General features: G+C 43.3%; 1 protein-coding gene across 2 annotated transcripts in view; it reads left to right on the forward strand.

Moving 5' to 3' along the window:
* PPP3CA (protein phosphatase 3 catalytic subunit alpha) overlaps positions 1 to 23328 on the forward strand; it is a 232509-nt gene that overhangs the window by 196295 nt on the left and 12886 nt on the right. For both annotated transcript variants that reach the window (XM_054162977.1, XM_054162981.1), the window contains exons 8-10: positions 1483 to 1577; positions 12208 to 12333; positions 16373 to 16447. In XM_054162977.1, coding sequence (XP_054018952.1) covers positions 1483 to 1577; positions 12208 to 12333; positions 16373 to 16447 — 296 coding nt within the window. The remainder of the gene's footprint in view (positions 1 to 1482; positions 1578 to 12207; positions 12334 to 16372; positions 16448 to 23328) is intronic.

The raw sequence follows: 23328 nt of genomic DNA on the forward strand, positions 1-23328 counted from the left end.
GAGGACCAAAAGTACTTTGGGTGCTAAGAGCAGAGCTGTTACAAATGGGCCTGAGTGTTCCGACTCTCTGATTGCCGTGATGCCTGGGAAATGATTTGCTGCATGAAGGCCAGAACTGTGATCTCTTAGGCCCTTCACACCTACCTGAAATTTCTGGGCCTCCTGGCTTTATGTGTTATCATGCAAATAAGCTTGTGGAACTCAATAGCCAAAAAGGATTTTATGCAGGAGTATTATTAGTGAATTTAATGAGTTTGTTAAGACACTGTATGCAAAACCAATGCAGGTCAAGAACTGGGTGGTGCTGATGGTTCTGTTATGAAACTCTACTTGCCAGTGTCAAGACAGCATTTTTAATGCTGCTTTAAAAAAAAACCCCAATTACCTGTTCATTGAAATGTACCACACTTCTGGGATACTTAATGAAGGACTGGTATCTGAATAAATAGCTTTTCATATCTTGCATAAATTATTAATGTGTTTATTTGGAGGAAAAAACTTTACCCAACCTGAATAATAATAAAAGATTAAGTAGCAAGATTGTAGGAGCGAGGTCAATACTCGCTATGCATATAAAAAGGTGTTCTGAGTGTTTGAATTATCACAGACTTTGAACCATCAATGCAATTAAAAGCAAGCTATTGCTCTGCCAAAAACAACTGACATAAAATATCCCAGGGTAATGAAATCTCATTTTTATTGTATTACTTTCCAATGAAGGGTGAGAAAAAGAAAATTTTTCAAGAAGGGATTACATTGAAACTATGCAATGCTTTCAGTGCAGCTGTTGCTGAGGTTTGCCAGTAGCTGAAGGCTAAGAAGCCATGTTTGTTCTTACTTGTGCCTTAGTAAGACGAAAGTGCTGATTGGTTTCTTCCAATCACTTGCAGATTTAGTGCTTGACTGATTATATGTTGGTCCAGTAAGCCTTTTTATTTTTCCTAAGGCAGCAAGGTTAGGTAATGAAAACATGCAAGCATTAGTAAACTGGCTAATAGACTGGATGAGATCTGACACAGCACTTAAAATATTAGACCCTCTGTTTCCCCTCCCCTTTTCATAACTCCCATCTCCTCTGACCTTGCCATCATTTTCATGCCCAGAGAGGGCAGGCAGCTGGGGGCTCATAGAGGGCATGCCCTTCTCTTCTGAAGGCTGTAGTGTACATCTCCAAGGAGGGTGCTGGTGCTCTTCTTCATCTGCAGCCCCATGGAGGGAGCCTCTGCAAGCATCCTGGGGTGTTTGCAGATAGAGGCCATCTTTCTCCAGGGGTGGGCACCAAGCAGTCATAATAAAAACCACCTCCAGCTCACTAAATTTCAGGCAGATACACAGCTTTTGATCGTGCTCTGGATCCTGGGCCATCCCAAATGGATCTAACAAACAAACCTGCAGGAAATACCTTCTCCATGGCTTTAAAAAGCAAGGACAAATACACCTGTGATGCTGGGTAATAATTAGTATCTTCTCTTTTCCTTCTAGGTATCGTATGTACAGGAAAAGCCAGACAACAGGCTTTCCTTCACTAATCACAATTTTTTCAGCACCAAACTATCTAGATGTATACAATAACAAAGGTAAGAATTTAATTCCTGTTAATATACAGTAGACTGTGCTTCTCCTTACTGAAACAAGTATGACACTGGCTTTCTGTTTTCACTCCTTTATCAATTTGTGCCCATTTTCTTCCACTGTTTAGTGGTTCATGCCCATTCCAGTCATTGCATAATATAAATCTAATTAAATTTGTTGCAGGCAGATGTGTGCCTCTGAACATAGCTGTGGATTCTAATATGCCTTAGGATATTTCTTTGTTTTGACTGCAAGTTACCTGAGCAAATGTTACACGGGAAGCCAAACTGGAAACAGCTCTGTTAACGAAGAGAAGTACATTAAGAAGTGCTGTGGGTGCGATCTTCAGAGCCCAGTGTTCCTTTGTAATTGATCATTTGTCCCTTTGCTCCTGTCCAGTAAAATTAATGGAGTTTGTATATGCAAACCCACTAGCCCGCCATCAAACTTTGACAGCTCATCAGTGGATAAAGCATGGGGTAGATACTGTCTGAGTTCCTTTATGGCTTGCTGGGGTGTTTCAATCATTTGAAAACTGTTCTGTTGGAAATGAAATATCACTAGCCAAAAGAAAAAGACAAAAAAGGGGATTACTGCACAGATAAGCAGTCGTAGGTCACTGTGTAAAGACTCCACTGAACACAAGTGTGTGTAGCTTCTCTGATTTTCAGCTTATTGCAGTCCCTGTAACTTCTTCTAATGAACTGGGTGGGTGGGGAAATCCATAGAATCATGGAATCATGGAATCAATAAGGTTGGAAAAGACCTCAAAGATCATCAAGTCCAATCTGTCACCCAGCACCACATGAATACTAGACCATGGCACCAAATGCCACATCCAATCCCCTCTTGAACACCTCCAGGGATGGTGACTCCATCACCTCCCTGGGCAGCACATTCCAATGGTTAACAACTCTCTCTGTGAAGAACTTTCTCCTCATCTTGAGTCTAAACCTCCCCTGCTGCAGCTTGAGACTGTGTCCTCTTGTTCTGGTGCTGGTTGCCTGGGAGAAGAGACCAACTCCCTCCTGGCTACAGCCGCCCTTCAGGTAGTTGTAGAGAGCAATAAGGTCTCCCCTGAGCCTCCTCTTCTCCAGGCTAAGCAATCCCAGCTCCCTCAGTCTCTCTTTGTAGGGCTTGTGCTTCAGGCCCCTCCCCAGCCTCGCTGCCCTTCTCTGGCCATGTTGAAGTGTCTCAATGTCCTTCTTAAACTGAGGGGACCAGAACTGAACACAGTACTCAAGGTGTGGCCTAACCAGTGCTGAGTACAGGGGCACAATGACTTCCCTGCTCCTGCTGGCCACACTATTCTTGATGCAGGCCAGGATGCCATTGGCCTCCTTGGCCACCTGGGCACACTGCTGGCTCGTGTTTAGGTGGCTGTCAATCAGCACCCGCAGGTCCCTCTCTGTTTGGCAGCTCTCCATTCACTTTGACCCCAGCCTGTAGCTCTGCATGGGGTTATTGTGGCCAAAGTGCAGCACCCAGCACTTGGACTTGTTGAATGCCATCCTGTTGGACTCACCCATCTGTCCATTCGGTCGAGGTCCCTCTGCAGAGCCTCTCTACCCTCTAACTGACCAACATCTGCTCCTAACTTGCTGTCATCTGCAAATTTGCTGATGACTGACTCAATCCCCTCATCCAGATCACCAATGAAGATGTTAAAGAGGATGGGGCCCAGCACTGATCCCTGGGGGACGCCACTGGTGACTGTGCCATGACTTGCCATGCACTGGTGCAGAACCCAATTTGTTCTTATGGATTGTTTGAGGGTTTTGTTACTGTTGGTTCTTTGGAAAAGGAGTTACTTTCCTGCTAGGAAGTGCCTGCCTTCCTCACATGTGTTCTTAGTACACTTCTGGTTGTCACTTAGCTAATAAAGTCACCCTAAATAACTTGTTGGGTGGCTTCATCTCCCACTGATATCAGTAGGTCATTTTTAAGAGCACTGTTGTTTAAGATAAATACTTTTTTTTAAAGAAAAAGGCTGCAGGAATGATAGTTCTCGTTCCATTTAAGCCCATGTACTTTCTTGTACTTCTTCAAAGCACTTTAGAATGAGTGGATTTTGTTGCCAACTTTATCCAAGGGCAAATTCAGTCTCCACTGTGGGATTAGGTATGTCCTTAAAGAGCAAGAGGGAGGCAACAGTTCAAGAGCAAAAGGGAGACTCAGCTGGGTTGATGAAGATAGGATACTCAAACAAGGCTATGTTCAGTGTACCTGCTGTTAATAATGCTGCTGTGGAACCTCTTCATGGGCTGTCTCACAGTGCCAACCCACCATAGGAATCTCTTGGCTTTCCCTCACTGGATTCTGGCACTAAAGGCAGTTTTCTGTGTCCTTTTGGTTACTGGCCATGCCTTGTGAAGGCTGCATCTGTGTAATTCATCCATCATGTGGCTGCTGATCCTGTCACAGCCCCAGCCCACACACATGCACAACTTGAGTGCCAGAGTTAGGTTTTTCAATTAGGAGGCTCCCATCAGGGGTTCCCTGTGTAATTGATGGAGACAGAGAGAGATTTTTGAGGGGGTGATTCAGAGACTCAGTAACTAGACACAGGAAGCCCGTGTCCCTCCTCTTCCTACAATTATCCTTCTCCATTATTGTTATTAATACCTTCCATACTCATTTCAGTGGAGAGCATTGGCAACTTTGGAACTTCTGTTTGCTGTTTTCATAGCTTTCTCAAACATTTCTGCTCTCATTTATACTATGAAAAGGCACAAAGAACTTTTAAGACTATTATTAACTTGTTACAAGAATTGCTGGTATGCTGGCTACTAAGGCAACTCCTCCTGAAGAGGATCGAAACTCCTCCTGCAAGAGGATAAATGTTAACTGGTTTGTGATAGTTACCTGTGACTTCAGGCCCTTGGAGGAAGGCTGTACTGATAAGAAACTGAGCAAGCTGTCCAGGTTTACCCCTGCATTCAAGGGTGCCCATCACCAGGACAAATTACAGCAACAGAAGGAAAGGGTGCCACAAATGAGCACATTGTGTGATCTGGTGCCCTTGTACTGTGTCTAAACTTCCATTCCTACATTTTATCTTTCTTAATGCCTTAATTAGGGCTTACTGTAATACTGTTTGTGCCCCAACAACTACAGGAAAACCCTACATGAAAGGTTTTACCCAAGTTCTACAGAGGCAAGTGATTTATTTGCAAGTCATTGGCAATGGTTCATATTTTAGTGTCTGGCTGTCACTTCAGTAAGTGAATGCTTTTTGGGTGAGTGAACAATTTTAACTAGCTGTCTGAAGACAGACTGATATCTTTTGAAGACTTTTAAAAGATTAGGGGTTTTGTAGTGGTGAGATAACCACCAGAGAATCTGAAGCTATTAAAAGAGCCAGCAACATGATGTCTCTTCCAACATACTGCAATGTGTACTTGTGGTGTAGCTGAAAGTAAAAGCAGATGATGAAGGGAAGAAACAAAGAAAATATATAGGGGAGTTTGGGATACTAGAAAAATCAAAACCACCTGTGCATTGCTATGTCTGTTAACATATGATAAGTAATATATCAGTGAAGCAGCTATAAAGTAGCAGCATGTGGTATACCATAGATACAAATTAAGCAACGTACCTGATCCAAATAGGAAAGTTGTTTTCAGCTTGAAAAAAAGGCAGAATAATATAGCTGGAAGACAAGGAGGAGCTATGAGGAATAATAGCACTTTGGGAGGAAGAAAAGCAGTATGACCTTCTGTTTGCCCTATCAGTTTTCTGTAATGCTTTGTCTTTGTGAAGACAGGCTGAGGGAGCTGGGGGTGTTCAGCCTGGAGAAGAGAAGGCTCCAGGGAGACCTAGTGGTGACCTTCCAGTACCTGAAGTGAAAGGGACCTCCAAGAAGGCTGCAGAGGGACTGTTTATAAAGGCCTGCAGTGATAGGAAAAGGGGCAATGATTTGAAATTAGAGAAGAGTAGATCTAGATTGGATGTTAGGAACAAGCTCTGCACCATGAGGGTGGTGGAACACTCAAACAGGTTGCCCAGGGAGGTGGTTGAGGCTCCATCCCCACAGATATTCAAGGTGAGGCTTGAGAAAGCTCTGAGCAACCTGATCTGCTGTTGGAATGTGCTGCCCAGGGAGGTGGTGGAGTCACCATCCCTGGAGGTGTTCAAGAGAGGATTGGACATGGTATTTGGTGCCATGATTTAGTAGTCATGAGGTCTTGGGTGACAGGTTGGACTTGATGATCTTTGAGCTCTCTTCCAACCTGATTGATTCTATGATTCTGTGATCTCTGCTGTTGTGATGAGGTCTTGTCATGGAAACAAAAGCTTTTAAAGAGGAACTGTCAGGGTATCTACAGCATCTCATTGCCACTTCGGAGAAGTTTGCCAGAAGTGACTTTTGCTGTCTTATCGATAAGGCCTTGAATGCTTTTGCACCGTTTCTTTGGAAGATGCAATCGCACGTATCAAATGAAAGCCTTCAGAATTCTGTAAGGGAAGACTTGCCCAACTGCAATGAGCCCCACTACTGTACTGGATTATTTACACCATTACATTGTATAGTAATCTATTTATTTATTTCTCCCTTTGATAATGTTTCAACTCCTTGAGCATTTTATTAACCCTTATCCCTGACCTGTCTTGGGCAGGGAACACTATGGTTACTTAGCAGCTCTGCCAGAGGACAAGGCACTGTTCCCAGCTGCAGGTTTATGATGGTAGGCTGAATATGAGCCTGCAGTGTGCCCAGGCAGCCAAGAGAGCCAATGGCATCCTGACCTGCATCAGGAATAGTGTGGCCAGCAGGAGCAGGGAGGTCATTCTGCCCCTGTACACTGCACTGGTTAGGCCACACCTCGAGTCCTGTGTCCAGTTCTGGGCCCCTCAGTTTAGGAAGGATGTTGAGTTGCTGGAGTGTGTCCAGAGAAGGGCAACAAAGTTGGTGAGGGGCTTGGAACACAAGCCCTATGAGGAGAGGCTAGGGGAGCTGGGGTTACTTAGCCTGGAGAAGAGGAGACTCAGGGGTGACCTTATTGCTCTCTACAACTACCTGAAGGGAGGTTGTAGACAGGAGGGGGTTGGTCTCTTCTCCCAGGCAGCCAGCACCAGAACAAGAGGACACAGTCTTAGGCTGCGTCAGGGGAGGTTTAGGCTGGCGGTTAGGAGGAAGTTCTACACAGAGAGAGTGATTGCCCATTAGAATGGGCTGCCTGAGGAGGTGGTGGAGTCACCATCACTGGAGGTGTCCAGGAGGAGACTTGATAGGGTGCTTGGTTGCATGGTTTAGTTGATTAGGTGGTGTTGGATGATAGGTTGGACATGATGATCTTGAAGGTCTCTTCCAACCTGTTTTTTTCTATTTTAACACCGAATCAGAAACTGAAATTCTTTCCTAGACATGTGTGGTAGTTGGGGGGTGTGGGGGGTGGTGTGTGGAATTTCAACCCACCACATTGCAAAGAATTTGAGAGACCTTTCACTGCATTTATTTTCTAAGTGCAAGATGAGTTTTCTAAAAGAGAAGTAATTGTCTTGGTTGCTAGAATTGTTTTGAGGTTGTTAATCTAAAAATGTGTCATTCATTCTGGGCTACTCTTTCTACCATGTTCATTATTTTTTTTCCCCCTCTGATGGAGATGTTACCCATTTATACTGAGAAGGTGATTCAGGAGATCTTGAAGCAGGATAAGTAGTGTCTTTTTCTGAACTATTGGCCACACACTCCAATGCTGTTCATGTTGCTTAAGGTCAACCTGTAGGCTTTTAAAGCAGCAACTGAGATGCCAGAGGGGCTTGAGACGAGCACAGGAACAGCACAGGAATGGCACAGGAGACAGAGATGATCTGGGTTCATGTTTAATCAAGGTACCCCAGGGAGTTTCAGATTGAGGTGCTTATATTTGACCCTGAGCCAGCTGGAGGAGCTGCCCCCATTTCTAACTGAAGGAAAGAGATTTCTTAACTATGCTTTTTTCACCACCTGTATTACCAGCCTTAGGCACCTGTGTTAAGTGCTTCAAGCCAAGTGGTACAAATGGCCTTAGCTTGCTGTGTTAGCTTTTCATTGCACTCTAATGTGATTTCAGCATCTGATATCCCAGTTCACTAGCATTGGAAAGAAGTATAATGTCATTTGGGATATCTGCACATCTTCACTTTACAAAGCATTAGCTTCTAAAACTCATTTACAGCAGTGAGCATCAAAATTAGGTTAAAATGTGTGTGGCTGTTAAGAATAATAACATAAGATTCTTGCTGTGGTTGATGATTATCCTCTACAAAACTGTGACTGGTAGCTTGGTCTGCTAGCATCTGTCTGAATCACAGAATGTTAGGGGCTGGAAGGGACCTTAAAAGATCATCCAGTCCACCCCCCTGCAGAGCAGGATCACCTAGATCAGATCACACAGGAATGTATCCAGGCCAGGGGGTGTATGTGTGTGTCTTGAATATCTCCGAAGAGGGAGACACCACAAGCCCCCTGGGCAGCCTGTCTGAGTATATATTTGGAAAGAAAAGTGTACAGGTTGCAGCCTGGAATAATAAGGAAATGTTGGAGAGAATCAAGTTTTCCTCTATCATGAGTTTCATAACCAGGGAAAACCCATCCCACATTCTCCTGTCTCCTCCATCAGTGACTGCATGGCCTGTAGGCATGTAACCCTAACCTTCAAAAGGTTCCTGCTCTTTCTGGGAAGCTGGAGTCTCCTGTAGCTACTTTAGACATCAAGTCAGTGTGGGCTAAGAAGTGAAATAGGTGAAACCCTCAAACGTTTTCAGAGCCAACAGAGAAGGGAAAAAAGAGTTAAGACCTAAAGAAAGTGAGGGGCCAGAACAGCTCATGGCAGCTCCTGCTAATAGCTGAGAAGCCTTTTTCTTCTTCATGTAGGTGAGGTGTTTTTGCTTCCAACTACTAAGCAACAGGCAGAACTGCACAATTACAGCAAGAGCCAGTTTGTTTTAATGTTAAATGTCAACTTCATTAGTTGCCTAATAACACTATTTTGTATACATTGTGCTTATAAATGAAATACTTTCAATTAAAAATGCAGGACGGTATTTGGGATACTGGCAACTACCCTACTTCATTTTATTCTTTTATGATTAGAGTGATTTTAGAAGACTTCTGTCTCTGTTCTGGCCCTGCTTTATTGTATGGTGTTATTGTTATTCCAAGAGGTTTTTGAGGTCCATTTGTGCAGAATCTGTACAGGTCATTTACAGAGGAGAACAGGTTTTTAAAACGCTGTTACCAGAACCTGCTTTTGTAAGATATTCAAGTGTAGTAAAGGGGTGCAAAATAAATGACCTTCCTGTAAAAATCCCAAGAAAACAAACCAAATGAATTATTTAATTTGATGTTTTCATAGAATCAACCAGGTTGGAAAAGACCTCAGAGATCATCAAGTCCAACCTGTCACCCAACACCTCATGACTACTAAACCATGGCACCAAGTGCCACGTCCAGTCCTCTCTTGAACATCTCCAGGGATGGTGACTCCACCACCTCCCTGGGCAGCACATTCCAATGGCGAACTCTCTCAGTGAAGAACTTTCTCCTCAACTCCAGCCTAAACTTCCCCTGGCACATCTTGAGACTGTGTCGTCTTGTTCTGGTGCTGGTTGCCTGGGAGAAGAGACCAACCCCCACCTGTCTACAACCTCCCTAGCATAAAGTTTTGAGGAGAGGGGTTCAGAACACAAGCCCTATGAGGAGAGACTGAGGGAGCTGGGGTGGCTTAGCCTGGAGAAGAGGAGGCTCAGGGGAGACTTTATTGCCATCTACAACTACCTGAAGGGAGGTTGTAGCCAGGTGGGGGTTGGTCTCTTCTCCCAGGCAACCAGCACCAGAACAAGAGGACACAGTCTCAAGCTGCGCCTGTGGAGGTTTAGACTGAAGGTTAGGAGGCATGGTTTAGTTGATTAGGTGGGTTGGATAATAATGGTTGGACATGATCATCTTGAAGGTCTCTTCCAACCTGGTTTATTCTATTCTATTTTGTACATACTCATTGCATTCCATATTTCTGGATTTGTAGTGCGCTTGTAAATACAGCTTCATTTGCTTTCAACTGAGCTGGTCTGGCAATTGTAATCTGGGGGGTAATTTCAACCCACCACAGCTGTCTTCCTCAAAAGTGAAACCCCACCCTCATTTTTCCAAATATAAAAATGTCAAGTGCCTGCACCTTTTACAGTGGGTGGAAGATTCAGCTTCTCTTAACTGATTTAGTCCCAAGTTGATTAAAGATCCTGCCTGCAATCTCCTGTGAGTGTATTGTTTAAAAACTTTTATGTCTGTGTGTTTGAGATAGTTTGGGTTTAGGTAGTCATCTCAAAATTACCTTTTTACTCCCTGAGCAAAGAAATCCTTGCTCTTTTATTTCATAAATGACTGTCGACCAGGAGCACATCTGCTCTGTGCCTGTGCAGTTTAGCAATGACTGGATTTCAGGAAGCAGATTCTGTAAATTAAAATATACCCTCATTAGGTTAGAGAGACTGCTACCAGGTTGAGTGACTGCAGTATTAAGGTTTTAGATTTTATATGTAGATATTTTTTGTGTATGTATTTATATTCTATATGTCTGTGCAAAAAAAGACAGAAAAACAAAAAGGAAGGAAGGGGTGTGAGGTTTATTTTCATGGTTTTCCAAGCTGAGGCAGCAGACCTGTAAAGTGAACAGCAGAAATCCAGCACTGGATGATTTTGATTGAAAGACCCTATCCATGAAAGTCTCCCTCAATATATTATTTTTAAAGCCAACAAATCCATGTGTGCTACAAAGAGCTGTTGAACCCATCTCTCTGTTTTTGTTCTTCCAGGCACTCTCAATGAATGGTGTGAGATACGCAGGGAGGTCATTCTGCCCCTGTACACTGCACTGGTTAGGCTGCACCTCGAGTCCTGTGTCCAGTTCTGGGCCCCTCAGTTTAGGAAGGATGTTGACTTGCTGGAACGTGTCCAGAGAAGGGCAACAAAGTTGGTGAGGGGTTTGGAACACAAGCCCTATGAGGAAAGGCTGAGGGAGCTGGGGTTGCTTAGCCTGGAGGAGACTCAGGGGTGACCTTATTGCTCTCTACAACTACCTGAAGGGAGGTTGTAGGCAGGCGGAGGTTGGTCTCTTCTCCCAGGCAGCCAGAACCAGAACAAGAGGACACAGTCTTAGGCTGCGCCAAGGGAGGTTTAGGCTGGCGGTTAGGAAGAAGTTTTACACAGAGAGAGTGATTGCCCATTGGAATGGGCTGCCCGGGGAGGTGGTGGAGTCACCATCATTGGAGGTGTTCAGGAGGACACTTGATGGGGTGCTTGGTGCCATGGTTTAGTTGATTAGGTGGGTTGGATTAGTTGCTAGGTTAGACTTGATGATCTTGAAGGTTTCTTCCAACCTGGTTTATTCTATTCCATTCTACAGCACCCTAATAACCACTTACTGCTGTACCGATGTTTGGAAGTGCTTGGGAGTCTGGACGTGGTGTGGAATGTGGTGTTAGCTCAATTAGGATGTTGGTGCAAAATTGCTGTTGGGCAAAATTAATTCTTTGGAAAATGAGTATTGATAAGGGCAGCTATCTAAGCTTATGATAAAGTTCATTTTATTTCATCTGCTGCATTTTCCAAATCGGTACTGTCCCTTTCTCTGCCACCTGCACTCTCTGCCGCCTTAGTTATACTCGAGGCACATTCAGCCTTTCTCTCTTTCATCTGACTTCTGACTCCATAGGACCTGGGTACAGCTGTAGCCTCTTCTAGAAATAAATAGCTGTTTCTTTCTCACATGCTTTGCCGTACTTTGATTTACTTTGTTCTATTAATGTTGCAAAAACAAGTTAAAGTTGATCAGATCATGTTCCAGATACCAACCTGAAGTCCATTAAGAGAAGTTAACACTTTGCACAGTGCTCTAAAGCACCATGGCATAAATATCTGTATTTCTGCCCATTGCAAGTGGAGCCTTTGTGTGTGTGTGTGTGCACTGACAAGAATGATGGGAGTTTTAAATGATGAAAAAAAATATTAGTATTCATTCATACTGTCAAAAACATGGTTCTGTGTGCCTGGCGTTTGCAAACTGTGAGGCCACATCTTGAGTACTGTGTCCAGTTCTGGGCTCAGAAAAACTATTGGATGTGGCATTTGGACCCATGGTTTAGCTCTCATGAGGTGTTAGGTATTAGGTTGGACTTGATCTCTGAGGTCTTGTCCAACCTGGTTGATCCTGTTAAAGTGTCATCTGTTGTACAGTACTACAAATGAAATACATGGAAAAGGTTCACTGGATGAGCAGCATCCAAGCTCTGACTGATCAGTGTTCTTCTCTGTTATCTCTCAAGTATGGTTGTGAGGAGCTCAGATAGCTGTGGTTATGAATACTCTGCCTGGTGCTCCACTGGTGGCAAATCTCAGAGCCTACGTTCATGACAGCTCAGAATTATTCACTTACCAACACACCTTAGTGCCAGGGAAAGCTGACAGCACTGCTTTCAGACTGGAAGTGGCTTGTAGCTTCTTGGAAGGTGCATCCTATCTTGGAGGGTAGCAATGAAGTGGTGCCACTGGGTCAAGTGACTGAAAGCTGGCGAGCAGCCCTGCAGGCTGTGCACGCTGTGAGCCAGTCCACACGTGTGTAGCTGATGCCTCTCTTGCTTTTTTCCTCCTTCTAGCTGCAGTATTGAAGTATGAGAACAATGTTATGAATATCAGACAGTTCAACTGCTCCCCTCATCCATACTGGCTTCCAAACTTCATGGATGTGTTTACCTGGTCCTTGCCATTTGTGGGAGAGAAAGGTATGTAAATTGGCTCTGTTTGTTGAAACTGCAAAATGGTTTCTTACTCACTGTGCATGTGGCCTTGTTTATTTGAAATGGTAAGAACAATCTGAAGACTGATGACTTGTTTGCAAGAATAAATTTGGAGAAACAGGCCTCAGAGAGGCAAGCAATCACCAATGGTTAATCATACCTCTCACATGTTGTTATAATTTCCAGCCTTTCCAGGGTGTAATGCCGCTTCGTTTCTGCTGTAGAAATAGATTTGATGGCATTGCAGGCCAGAGGTACATTCACTGACTTAAAATTCTTTCTAGGTATTCCTTTATAAGCTCTTGGCCAGTCCCTTGGATACTGCTTACAACAGACTTCATCATAGTGATAGCCTTATCCATCTGACCTGTTTGATAAGATAACAATGGGTTGCTTTTTCACCAGCAAACAATCGAGCTAGTGATGCTAAGATTCAGTCTGGTTAGCTGTTCCAGGAGAGGAGCATCTCCCTATTCTGTAATAGGGAGATGACTGGAAGAAGGAAAACCTACTCCTCAGCCCCTTCTCTGCCCGGGGGCATACAGTGCCTCATGACTGGTGAGAAGACTCTGAAGAACATAAATGAAGCTTTATTGAAACATGATGCTCTTGATGTTGCCTCAAGACAGCTTCATGCAATGAATGGCAAGCACACAAAAGGCATGAAAACACTTTGGTCTAACATAGTAAATGAATACATAATGCAGAACAGTTAACCCCCAAGCCCTTTTACTCAGGGCCGGAGCTGAAGCTTGCTTTGATCCATCCATTACAGTATATTGCTGCAACAGCAATTACTGCCAAAAAAACCCAAAACTGTAATAAACTCTTAAAAGCTGCTTGAAATAACAGTTCTCTCTTAATAGGCAACTGGAAATACAGCCAGCTGTGGCTCTTACCTGCAGCCATGACAGGCTTTGTTTTCAGCCACTCTTTTGTATGAGGAAAGCCACTGGTGAGAGGCCCGAGGTCTCTGTGAACAAAGCAGATAGACAATGAAGCAGGGATTAACAAAGAGCAGACATCTGTTTTCACTGATGGAGACATTGCATAATCCACACTGACTCCTGTTAGAGGCTGTTGTGAAGCAGATAAAATGCTTTCATTTTCTGTGGCCCTAAACTCAGCCAGCCTGGTTTTGGCATGTGCTGGTTCTCCATACCTGTTGCAGTCCTGTACGAAGTTCTGTAACATTTTTTTCAGAGGCTTCACCATGCCTGGCGTCCTCAGGTGGGGATACAGGATACAGGATCAGATTTGTTGAGGTTCACAAGGCTTTTTTTCCCCCCTCGTTTGTATCTTCCCAATGGTCACTCTTACCAATCACTTGGAAATTTTTAGAGCCCTGAGTAGTGGAATCTGTGTTTTCCCTTTCTCTGTGAAACAGAATTCATGGGTGGAAGAGTTGATGTTCTACACAGCTTTTTTTCTTTCTTTCTTTCTAATAGATTTTTTTTCCTCCCTTCAAAGGCCAACCAAGGTAGGAAGCTGTTAGTTTCACTGGTCATTCTTAATGTGGAAAGTCATTCCACTAATCCTTGTCAAAGGAAACTATGAAATCCTTCACTAATGCAGGAAAAATGTAGCTTTGTCCTTCCCTTCTAATGTTCCGAGCCATCATAGTTGTCACACAAGAGGATTTTAATAACCACTTGATTAAAACTGTTAAAGTTTCAACCTGTGTAGCTAGTGCAAGACTAGACATGCCTGGTAACCCTTTTAATGATGCTTACTACATGTAGATGTAGTGGAGTCTTCCTCAAGCTGCTAATAATTTCACATTTTACTTAGTAACTTTGCCTTTTTTTGATCTCTAAATTACATCTCCTTGATTGTGACTTTTTTTGCTGGGTTTTTTGTTTGGTTGGTTTTGGGTTTTTTTTGGCTCTTATTACTCCTTGTGTAACTGACTGTTACCTTTCCAGAAAGAGCTGGGCACATGGTTAGGGGTAGCCTGAGGCTGACTCTTCCATGCTCAAATTGCAAAGTAAGCAAGCCGAATAGATTGTGAAATCACTAGTAATGATGTTGCTGTGGTGACAGGTTGGACTTGATGATTTTTGAGGTCTCTTCCAACCTTGGTGATTCTGTGATTCTGTGCTATTGAATATAGAATATGTAGTTTTCTGTATTAACTATAGAACAGAATAGAATTGGACAGGTTGGAAGAGACTTTTGAGATCAAGTCCAACCTATCATCCAACACTATCTAACCAACTGAACCATGGCACCAAGCACCCCGTCCATTCTCTTCCTAAACACCTCCAGCGATGGTGACTCCACCACCTCCCTAGGCAGCACATTCCAATGGCCAATCTCTCTTTCTGTGAAGAACTTCTTCCTAACATCCAGCCTAAATCTCCCCTGGTGCAGCTTGAGACTGTGTCCTCAGCTGGAAGGGATCTACACTGATCATCTCATCTATTTGTCCTTGGACACTGCCCTTCTGTGGCCATCTTGCCAGGGTTAGTGTTTTGTGGAACTGAAAGTGCAGTGTACAAAACCTGGATAAATAACTAAATACTCTCTGATCCCTCTTGATGTAACTTTTTCAGTTGGAATGTCATGGGGGAATCAAACCATGCTGCAGTGGAGTAGAAAGAAGAAAGTAAGACACAGTTGTGTTGCCCAAGTGGAGTGCAATGCAAAAATATAGTAGGGGAGAAAAAAAAGTTACCTATGTCATTGGCAACTGGGAAAAAAAAAAGAGAGAGTGTAAACACCTTTTAAGATGTGTTTGTTATATGTGGAAGACTTTTTTGTACAAACCTGTACATATACTCTGCGCTGGGTTAGGAACTGGCTGGAGGGCCGAGCCCAGAGAGTGATGGTGAATGGTGCCACATCCAGCTGGCAGCCAGTCTACAGCGGTGTCCCCCAGAGATCAGTGCTGGGCCCTATCCTCTTTAATATATTTATTGATGATCTGGATGAGGGGACTAAGTCCATCATCAGTAAGTTTGCAGACAACACGAAGCTGGGGGCAGGAGTTGATCTATTAGAGGGTAGGACAGCTCTGCAAATGGATCTTAACAGGCTGGACAGATGGGCAGAGTCCAAGGGCATGAGATTGAACAAATCCAAGTGCCAGGTTCTGCACATTGGCCACAACAACCCCATGCAGTGCTACAGGCTGGGGTCAGAGTGGCTGGAGAGCAGCCAGGCAGAAAGGGACTGGGGGGTACTGGTTGGTAGTAGGCTGAACAGGAGCCATCAGTGTGCCCAGGTGGCCAAGAAGGCTAATGGCATCCTGGCCTGTATCAGGAGCAGTGTGGCCAGCACGAGCGGGAAAGTCATTCTGCCCCTGTACACTGCAGTGGTTAGACCACACCTTGAGTCCTGTGCCCAGTTCTGGGCCCCTCAATTTAGGAAGGAGGTTGACTTGCTGGAGCGTGTCCAGAGAAGGGCAACAAAGCTGGGGAGGGGTTTGGAGCACAAGCCCTATAGGGAGAGGCTGAGGGAGCTGGGGTTGCTTAGCCTGGAGAAGAGGAGACTCAGGGGAGACCTTATTGCTTTCTGCAACTACCTGAAGGGGGGTTGTAGACAGATGGAGGTTGGTCTCTTCTCCCAGGCAACCAGCACTAGATCAAGAGGATACAGTCTCAAGCTGCACCAGGGGAGGTTTCGGCTGGATGTTAGGAAGAAGTTCTTCCCAGAAAGAGTGATTGCCCTTTGGAATGTGCTGCCCACAGAGGTGGTGGAGTCACCCTCACTGAAGGTGTTTAGGAAGAGACTTGATGGGGTGCTTGGTGCCATGGTTTAGTTGATGAGGTGGTGTTGGATGATAGGTTGGACTTGATGATCTTGAAGGTCTCTTCCAACCTGGTCTGTGCTATTCTATTTTATTAACTTTACAAGACACTTGAAGCTTACGTTGCTACATGCATGAAACAAGCTCCTGCAGCCCAAAAAGTGAGTGCCATTGTGTAGTGAGTTTTCGTTTGCACTGCTGTAGCTAGGGTTTGCTCTCTGACAGACCAGGAAAGCTTACCATCGACCTTTTGCCTTTGTTTTTCCATTTCAGTGACAGAGATGCTGGTAAATGTGCTGAACATCTGCTCAGATGATGAGCTGGGGACAGAGGAAGATGGGTTTGACGGTAAGATCTTCCTGCCCTTGGTTGAGATTGTTTTGAAACTACTTTAAATTCTTATTTACTAACCCTGGGATAATTTTCTGAGTCCCATTTAAATTCTGTGGCACTGAAAGCAACTGTTGTGCTGGACTCCAGTGGATTTGCTTACTGCATGCTTTTGAAAGAATTAATGAATCTTCTGCCCTGTTCTAACCCTTTCCTTGGTCTCACTCTTTTGGCTAAAAAAACCCCAATAATTGTTATTATTTCCCTCCATGAAACCCGGGATTTGTTGTCACAAAGGAGTCAGATGTTGATTTCCTGCATAAGGTCCCAGGGATTCCCATAGAAAGGTTGATTATATCAATGAAATTATCTTCGTACAATGAAATAAGCTTTCTGCACAGCAGCTTCCAAACCAGCAGTACCACAACTTTGGAAGACTCCTACTTGAATTATTTCCCTAGTTACCTCTTGTGAGGCTCTCATGTGTCTCAAAGACTTTGAAAGGCAATAGAATGAATAAAAATAAACGTGCAAACCCAGCTAACCGTTCCAAACTGATGTTTCTGCTAAGAAGGGAGGAATGGTCACCTCTGCTGCCATTTGGACTGGAGTTTATATGATGATAAGTTGCCTTGTACCTGTTGGTCTGAATGTAAATGGTATTTTATATCTTGCAATTGGTGGGTTCTTAAAAGTCAGCTTATTTTTTTTTTCAGACATGATTTTCTGTCAGGCTGTGCAAGCCTCAAGTGCAACTCTCCAGAATTGTTCCTTCTCAGTTTCAGCAGAACTGAAAAGAAAAGAAAACCCCATCCATCCTTCCTTCCTGTTCTTCTTGTGAATGCTTTCAGTGTTTAAAATAAATAAATAAATAAATAAAAAGGCAACAAACCACAAAATCTAGGAATAAACAACAGCAGTACTAAAGCTTTTCAAAAGAACCTGGAAAAATCCGGCCCTGAGAAATGCTCTCAGGGTGTTTGTAGGCAGAACGGATGAACAGGGAGAACAAAGAACTTTTAAAGTAAGACAAATATTTAATGAAGCTGTAATTAATAATTAAACTTCCCTTCTCCAAGTCTTTATTTTTAATCTTTGGAAGCAGATCGTGGGGTTTGACAAACGTTGCCTTTGTGATGGAGGAGAAGGGGATGGATGGATGGATGGATGCTAACGCTGCGGTTTTACTCCGCAAAGCCAGTTCTGCATCTGCCACGGAGTGTGGACGTGAACAATTATCTTGCAGGGCATGGGACAAAGACTGAATTTATTGAAACCAGTAATCAGTGGAGAGAAGAAAACACCTGTTTGAATATTGTGGCCAATTTATTTTTTTTCCATGCAATTCAAATAAGTAGCTACTGTGTAATTAAAGCAGCGTGTGAAACAGTACAGAGGCACACAATGAGTAAAAACTGTGTCAAATTAAATACAGTAGCAACCAAACCATGTGCTTAAAATCCTTGGCTCAAGAAAGCACTTAAGTGCAGGCTGAAATTCCACTGAAAGCAAAGCCAAAGCAAAGGCTTTATGGGGAAGGATTTTTAAATTAATTCAGCATTGACCTAACACTTCCTTTTAAAGCTGTACCATAAGCTTCTGGGGAGCAGAGACAGGCCAATGCCTGTAGTGCTTCTCTAGAATTTTCGTGTCAGCATTCCTGCGCCTAAGTTGCAGGTCAGGAGCACATTTTCAAAGGCAGAGTCAGAAATGATGAGGCATTAGGGGTCTTTGGGGACAGCTGTCCTCTCCAGCTGCAGGAGTTCTCTGCATCTGCTGCAGTTTTTCTGGGAAGAGGTTGACTTCCCCCTCCTTCACCTTAGCAGTTTTACCACAGCACTCCTTGAGATGTGGAGTTTGCAGCATTGCAGATGTCTAGGCAGGGAGACAGGCTGAAATTCTCTGGGCTTGCATGTGTGTGTACTGCATAATGATAGCTAACAGCCTTGAAGTTTCCAGATGAGGAGTAATGAAACCCTTCCTGGTACTGTAATGCTGATACTGTGGTCCAAATCTGCTTTCAGGTTTTTCGGTATGAATGATCCCTCTGTGTAAAACATGACATTAAGGGAGATTCTAGAAACGTTGTTGTCTTTAGCATGTGTAGCTAAAACCAGAGCTGGCATATATTCATGTCTGCTTGCCCAGATCACAGGATGTTAGGGTTGGAAGGGACCTCCAGAGATTGAGTCCAACCCCCCTGCCAGAGCGGGACCATAGAATCTAGTGCAGGCCACACAGGAACGTGTCCAGATGGGTCTTGAAAGTCTCCAGAGGAGACTTCACAACCTCTCTGGGCAGCCTGTTCCAGTGCTCTGTGACCTTCACAGTGAAGAAGTTCCTCCACATGTTGAGGTGGAGCCTTCTGTGCTGTAAAATAGGATCTCCTTAGAGCTGTAAAATGGAATCTGTGGCCCTGGTGCTGCACCTTGCTGGGGGTGCACGCTTGTGCCTCTAGCCCACTGGAGCTGTTGTGCTCACGGGGATGGTATGCACGGAAAAGACTGCAGAATTCAGGCATAAAAGTAAATTTGAGGGTTGATTAGATGCAAGCTGATATCTTTAATGATTTATCATCTGTACAACAAAGGAAAACCCTCTCTCTCTAAAACAGTTCAGTTCCCTCTATTTTCTTACTTTTTTTCTTTGTCTGTGTTTTTTTTTCCTTAGAGCCTTTCCTTTTAGGGGAGAAGCTACAAGATGTATTTAATTTGTGTTCTTGAAAGCAGACTGGAATGATTATCAGCTTAAAACTGTTTCTGTAACAGCACTGTGTTGACAGTCTTAGAGTGGCTCAACATTTCTATTATTCAATCATTTCAGTTCAGCTTCCTTAGAGGACTGCAGCAGGGCAGTCCTGTTCACCCAGCGACATTTCTCTTCAGCAGTTTCCCATAGAAGGAAATGCCTGATATCTGCAACAGCAAAAGCATTTTATTTAAGGGAATTATTCTTTTAAATCATGGCTTATTTCTATACCATCAGTAATTTTCAGGGCTTGCTGCTGATTTCCTTTCTCTCCTTGCAGTTTGAACATGCCCTGACCTGGGTTCCCACATGTAATGAGAATGATCCATCACTCTGGTTTGCACTGATCATTCATTTCATTCATTCGTTACCTTCCTTTACACTTTCTCGCCCTCTGTCTTACCCTCTCACTTCCCCCTTCAGAACAAAACCCCATCAGGTTTGCCTGACCTCACTGCATGGTGTTCTTGTGAGCCTCTTTTAAAAACTGTAATTATTTATGATTCTGTCATGTGTGTGACATCTAGCCATCAGCAGGATGCTCAACACCATGTGTTCTTTTTTTCTTTCTTTCTTTGTCACTCTTCTGGTTTTGTTGTGTGATTATTTTTGGGGGGAGGGGCAGGGGTTGGCTTGTTTTTTTGGGGTGGAGGAATGGTTGTGGTTGTTTTAGTTTGGGTTTTTTTTGCTTAAGGAAACGCATCATGGGGAGGTGATCAGTTTGTTGTAGCCAGTTTCTGTGTTGCTTAGTGGGAGAAAGCCTAAACAGCAAACCTAGTGCCCTTAATCTCTTCTGTCCCTGCTGGCCTGTCATGGCCTTTTGGTTTCACTTGCTTTAAAAATGGGAGGATACAATAGGTCAAGTTTCCTTATCTCTGATAGCTTCCTCTTACTGCACTTCCCTCTTTGCAGTGGTGGTTGCAATATAATCTGATCCAGCAAAAAATGACTTGGCTGACCATTAAACATTAGCTCATGTGCTGTATGGTTTGTACATCAGACATATTGTTTAGCAATATGGGCTGCAAATGCTTCTACCTAGCCAGCATATAGCCAGAGTCCTGTTTTGTTTTAATTAGCAACTTTCCTGGCCTTATGCATTTAATTGAAGAAGCTAAACTGCTAATTAAAAGGGTCCAATGCTGTAATAGTCAACTTGCCACAAATGCACTGCATGCTTTGTAAGCATTGCTGCCATGATTTGGCATAAAGACATTCCTGAAGTACCTGCATTAATTTTTCTGCTGCCTTCAACATTGCAGCTCATGGCACTGAGCTAGCTCTCACAGTGCTAGCTGCAGCATTTGTTCTCAGTTAGAATACAGATTCCCCAGTACAGTGTTGTAGCCCAAGTCTAAGGAGAATTACTAAGTCAAACATCTCCTGCTGGTCAAAACCTGGCTCTCCTGCAGAAGTGGCCACAGCTCTTCAGTGCAATAAACTGAGGGCAAGCTCTGCACCAGCTGACAGGGGATTGAATGAAGAAAAGCAAAGGCCCCATCATTAGTTCTCAGTTACTTACCAATGCCTTGATAAGTGTGTTCATGATACTACCTGGGTAGAACCATAGAATGGTAAGGGTTGGAAGAGACCTCCAGAGATCACTGAATCCAGCCCCGCTGCCAAAGCAGGATCACCTAGGGCAGGTCACACAGGAATGCATCCATCTGAGTCTTGAAAATCACTGGAGAGGGAGACTCCACAACCACACTGCTCAGCCTGTTCTAGTGCTCTGTCACCCTCACTGTGAAGAAGTTTCTCCTGATGTCAAGGTGGAACTTGCTGTGTTTCAGTTTGTCCCTGTTGCCCCTCATCCTGTCACAGGACACCATTGAAAAGAAGGTAACTGAGTTCATTTTTAACTAGGAGAGAAATGGAGGGACTGTCCCCACTGGTTTGTGTTTGTTCCTTCTTTAAGCCAGCAAAGTTGATGGCAGAGGGGCATTTTAATGTCATCAATTCATTCATCCACTTATTTGGCCAAGTATTACTGGTTTTAAACCCTAAGCTTTTTTCATGTGAGCCATATTGTGGCACATTGGTGTGCTCAGCCCCTGAAGCAGCCTAACAGCATGCACAGGATATAACCGGTGTCCCCCAACACACACATCATGGTACTGTTATGGCTGGGCACAGAGTGCTTCCTTTGTCTTGCTGTCCATCATAGTTGAACTTAAAATGAAATTACTTGTGCTGTAGTGGTGTTTGATTTAATAACTAATCTGTGTGCATTTGAACACACATGTGGTACATAGCACAGATGTTGGTGGAAGCAGCAGACATGTCTATGTCAGTGAGCTATTCTGTCAGGTATCAGATATAAATAAACTGGAAGAATGGGCTGGATTCCTCTAAGAGAAGAGGTGTGGCATACAGATGCACCTCACATAAACTAGGGGGGTTGTTTCTGGCAAGGAATTAAACCTTATCAAGCAGCTGCAATAATGCAGGAGAAAATGATGTGTTTAAGGGGTGGTAACACCAAGGCTGAGCTTCACTGCTGATCTGCCTGCATGGTGATTTCCTGCAAAACCTACTAACCAGGCTTGATGCTCAGAAAGCTTTTTTATCTCCCCCCACCCCCCATAATTCTCAAATCTCTTTCTTTTCTTTTGAATGTTCCCTGCCTAATTTTTTCCTTTTCTGTTTTTCAGACTTTACTTAAACATTGATGTTGTCAAATGTTCTTTATTATTTTTTATTTTCATTCTACAAACATCTCTGATCTTTTTCTTTCCCCCCCTTTTGGAATTCATAAGAAGACCCCATTTGTGCACAGAAGAAAGGTATTCAATAACCTGGAAGGCTTAAGTTCCATTCATTTCCTAATGCTTAATTAGCTAATCTATATATATATTAATATATTAGGACACCATTGAGAGGTTGGGGTTGGCTTTTTTACTCAATATTGTTTTCTGTCTCCTCAGTCCTACATCTCAGAATATTTTCAGAGTTTATGGTTGTTGTTTTTTTACATTGATCTGCTTCTTAATCTGAAGATCTAAATTACACTTCACTTAAGTCCTACATACCCAGCTTGCAAGATCTGTGTTTGGATGCTACAACTCTGAAATCCAATAGAACTTGTTATATTACCAAAGTAAGATTCAAAGCTTTTATTCTACCTCCCAACTAATTTTTCCACTCTAATTTTAAACTCATCTGTGTTCATGATTTTAGGGTTTTTGAAGTTTCTTCCTACAAATTTGTTTAGATATTTAAAGAAAAGTAATGTTGGCAAAAGATAAAATTAACCCTTTTACCCACAGCCAATTCTCAGGTTATGACCTATTTACTTCTAAATAAAAGCATAGAATCATAGAATTGTCAGGGTTGGAAGGGACCTCAAGGATCATCTAGTTCCAACCCCCTGCCATGGACAGGGACACCTCACACTAGATCAGCTTGCTCGGAGTCACATCCAGCCTGGCCTTAGAAACCTTCAGGGATGAAGCTTCTACTACCTCCCTGGGCAACTTGTTCCAGTGTCTCACCGCCCTCATGGGGAAGAACTTCTTCTTAACATCCAATCTGAATCTACCCATTTCTAGTTCTTTTCCATTCCCCCTAGTCCTATCACTACCTGACACCCTAAAAAGTCCCTCCCCAGCTTTCTTGTAAGCCCCCTTCAGATACTGGAAGGCCACAATAAGGTCTTCTCGAAGTCTTCTCTCTAGACTGAACAGCCCTAACTCTCTCAGTCTGTCTCCATAGCAGAGGAGCTCCATCCCTCTGATCATCCTCATGCATGCTTAAGTCTAGCTAAATTCATAAGGATTTGGAGTAATAGTGAATTTCTGTATACTGAACTGGAGTTTTCATACTTGAAAAGTGAGTCTAAGATTTATGTATAAACAGTTGGACAATCCAAATACTACATCAGCTTAGTGCTATTCAGTCAAAACTTAACAGGCCAGTAAAGCACTGTGAATGTCTTAAGCGTTATTTTTAGCAACTGTTGTTTAAAAAAAACCCAACAAACAATAGGAAAAATAAAATCTTAATTGATATTTAGTAAATATAGAATATATATATTTATATATGTGTAATATAGAATATTTTAAGTTATTTTCACAAATCTGTTACAAAATAGGAAAATCAGTGAAAACCAAGATCTTTAGTGACCTTTTATCTATATGGATGTGAAAGAA

Source organism: Dryobates pubescens, chromosome 1, assembly GCF_014839835.1.
Source record: "Dryobates pubescens isolate bDryPub1 chromosome 1, bDryPub1.pri, whole genome shotgun sequence".
NCBI lineage: Eukaryota > Metazoa > Chordata > Aves > Piciformes > Picidae > Dryobates > Dryobates pubescens.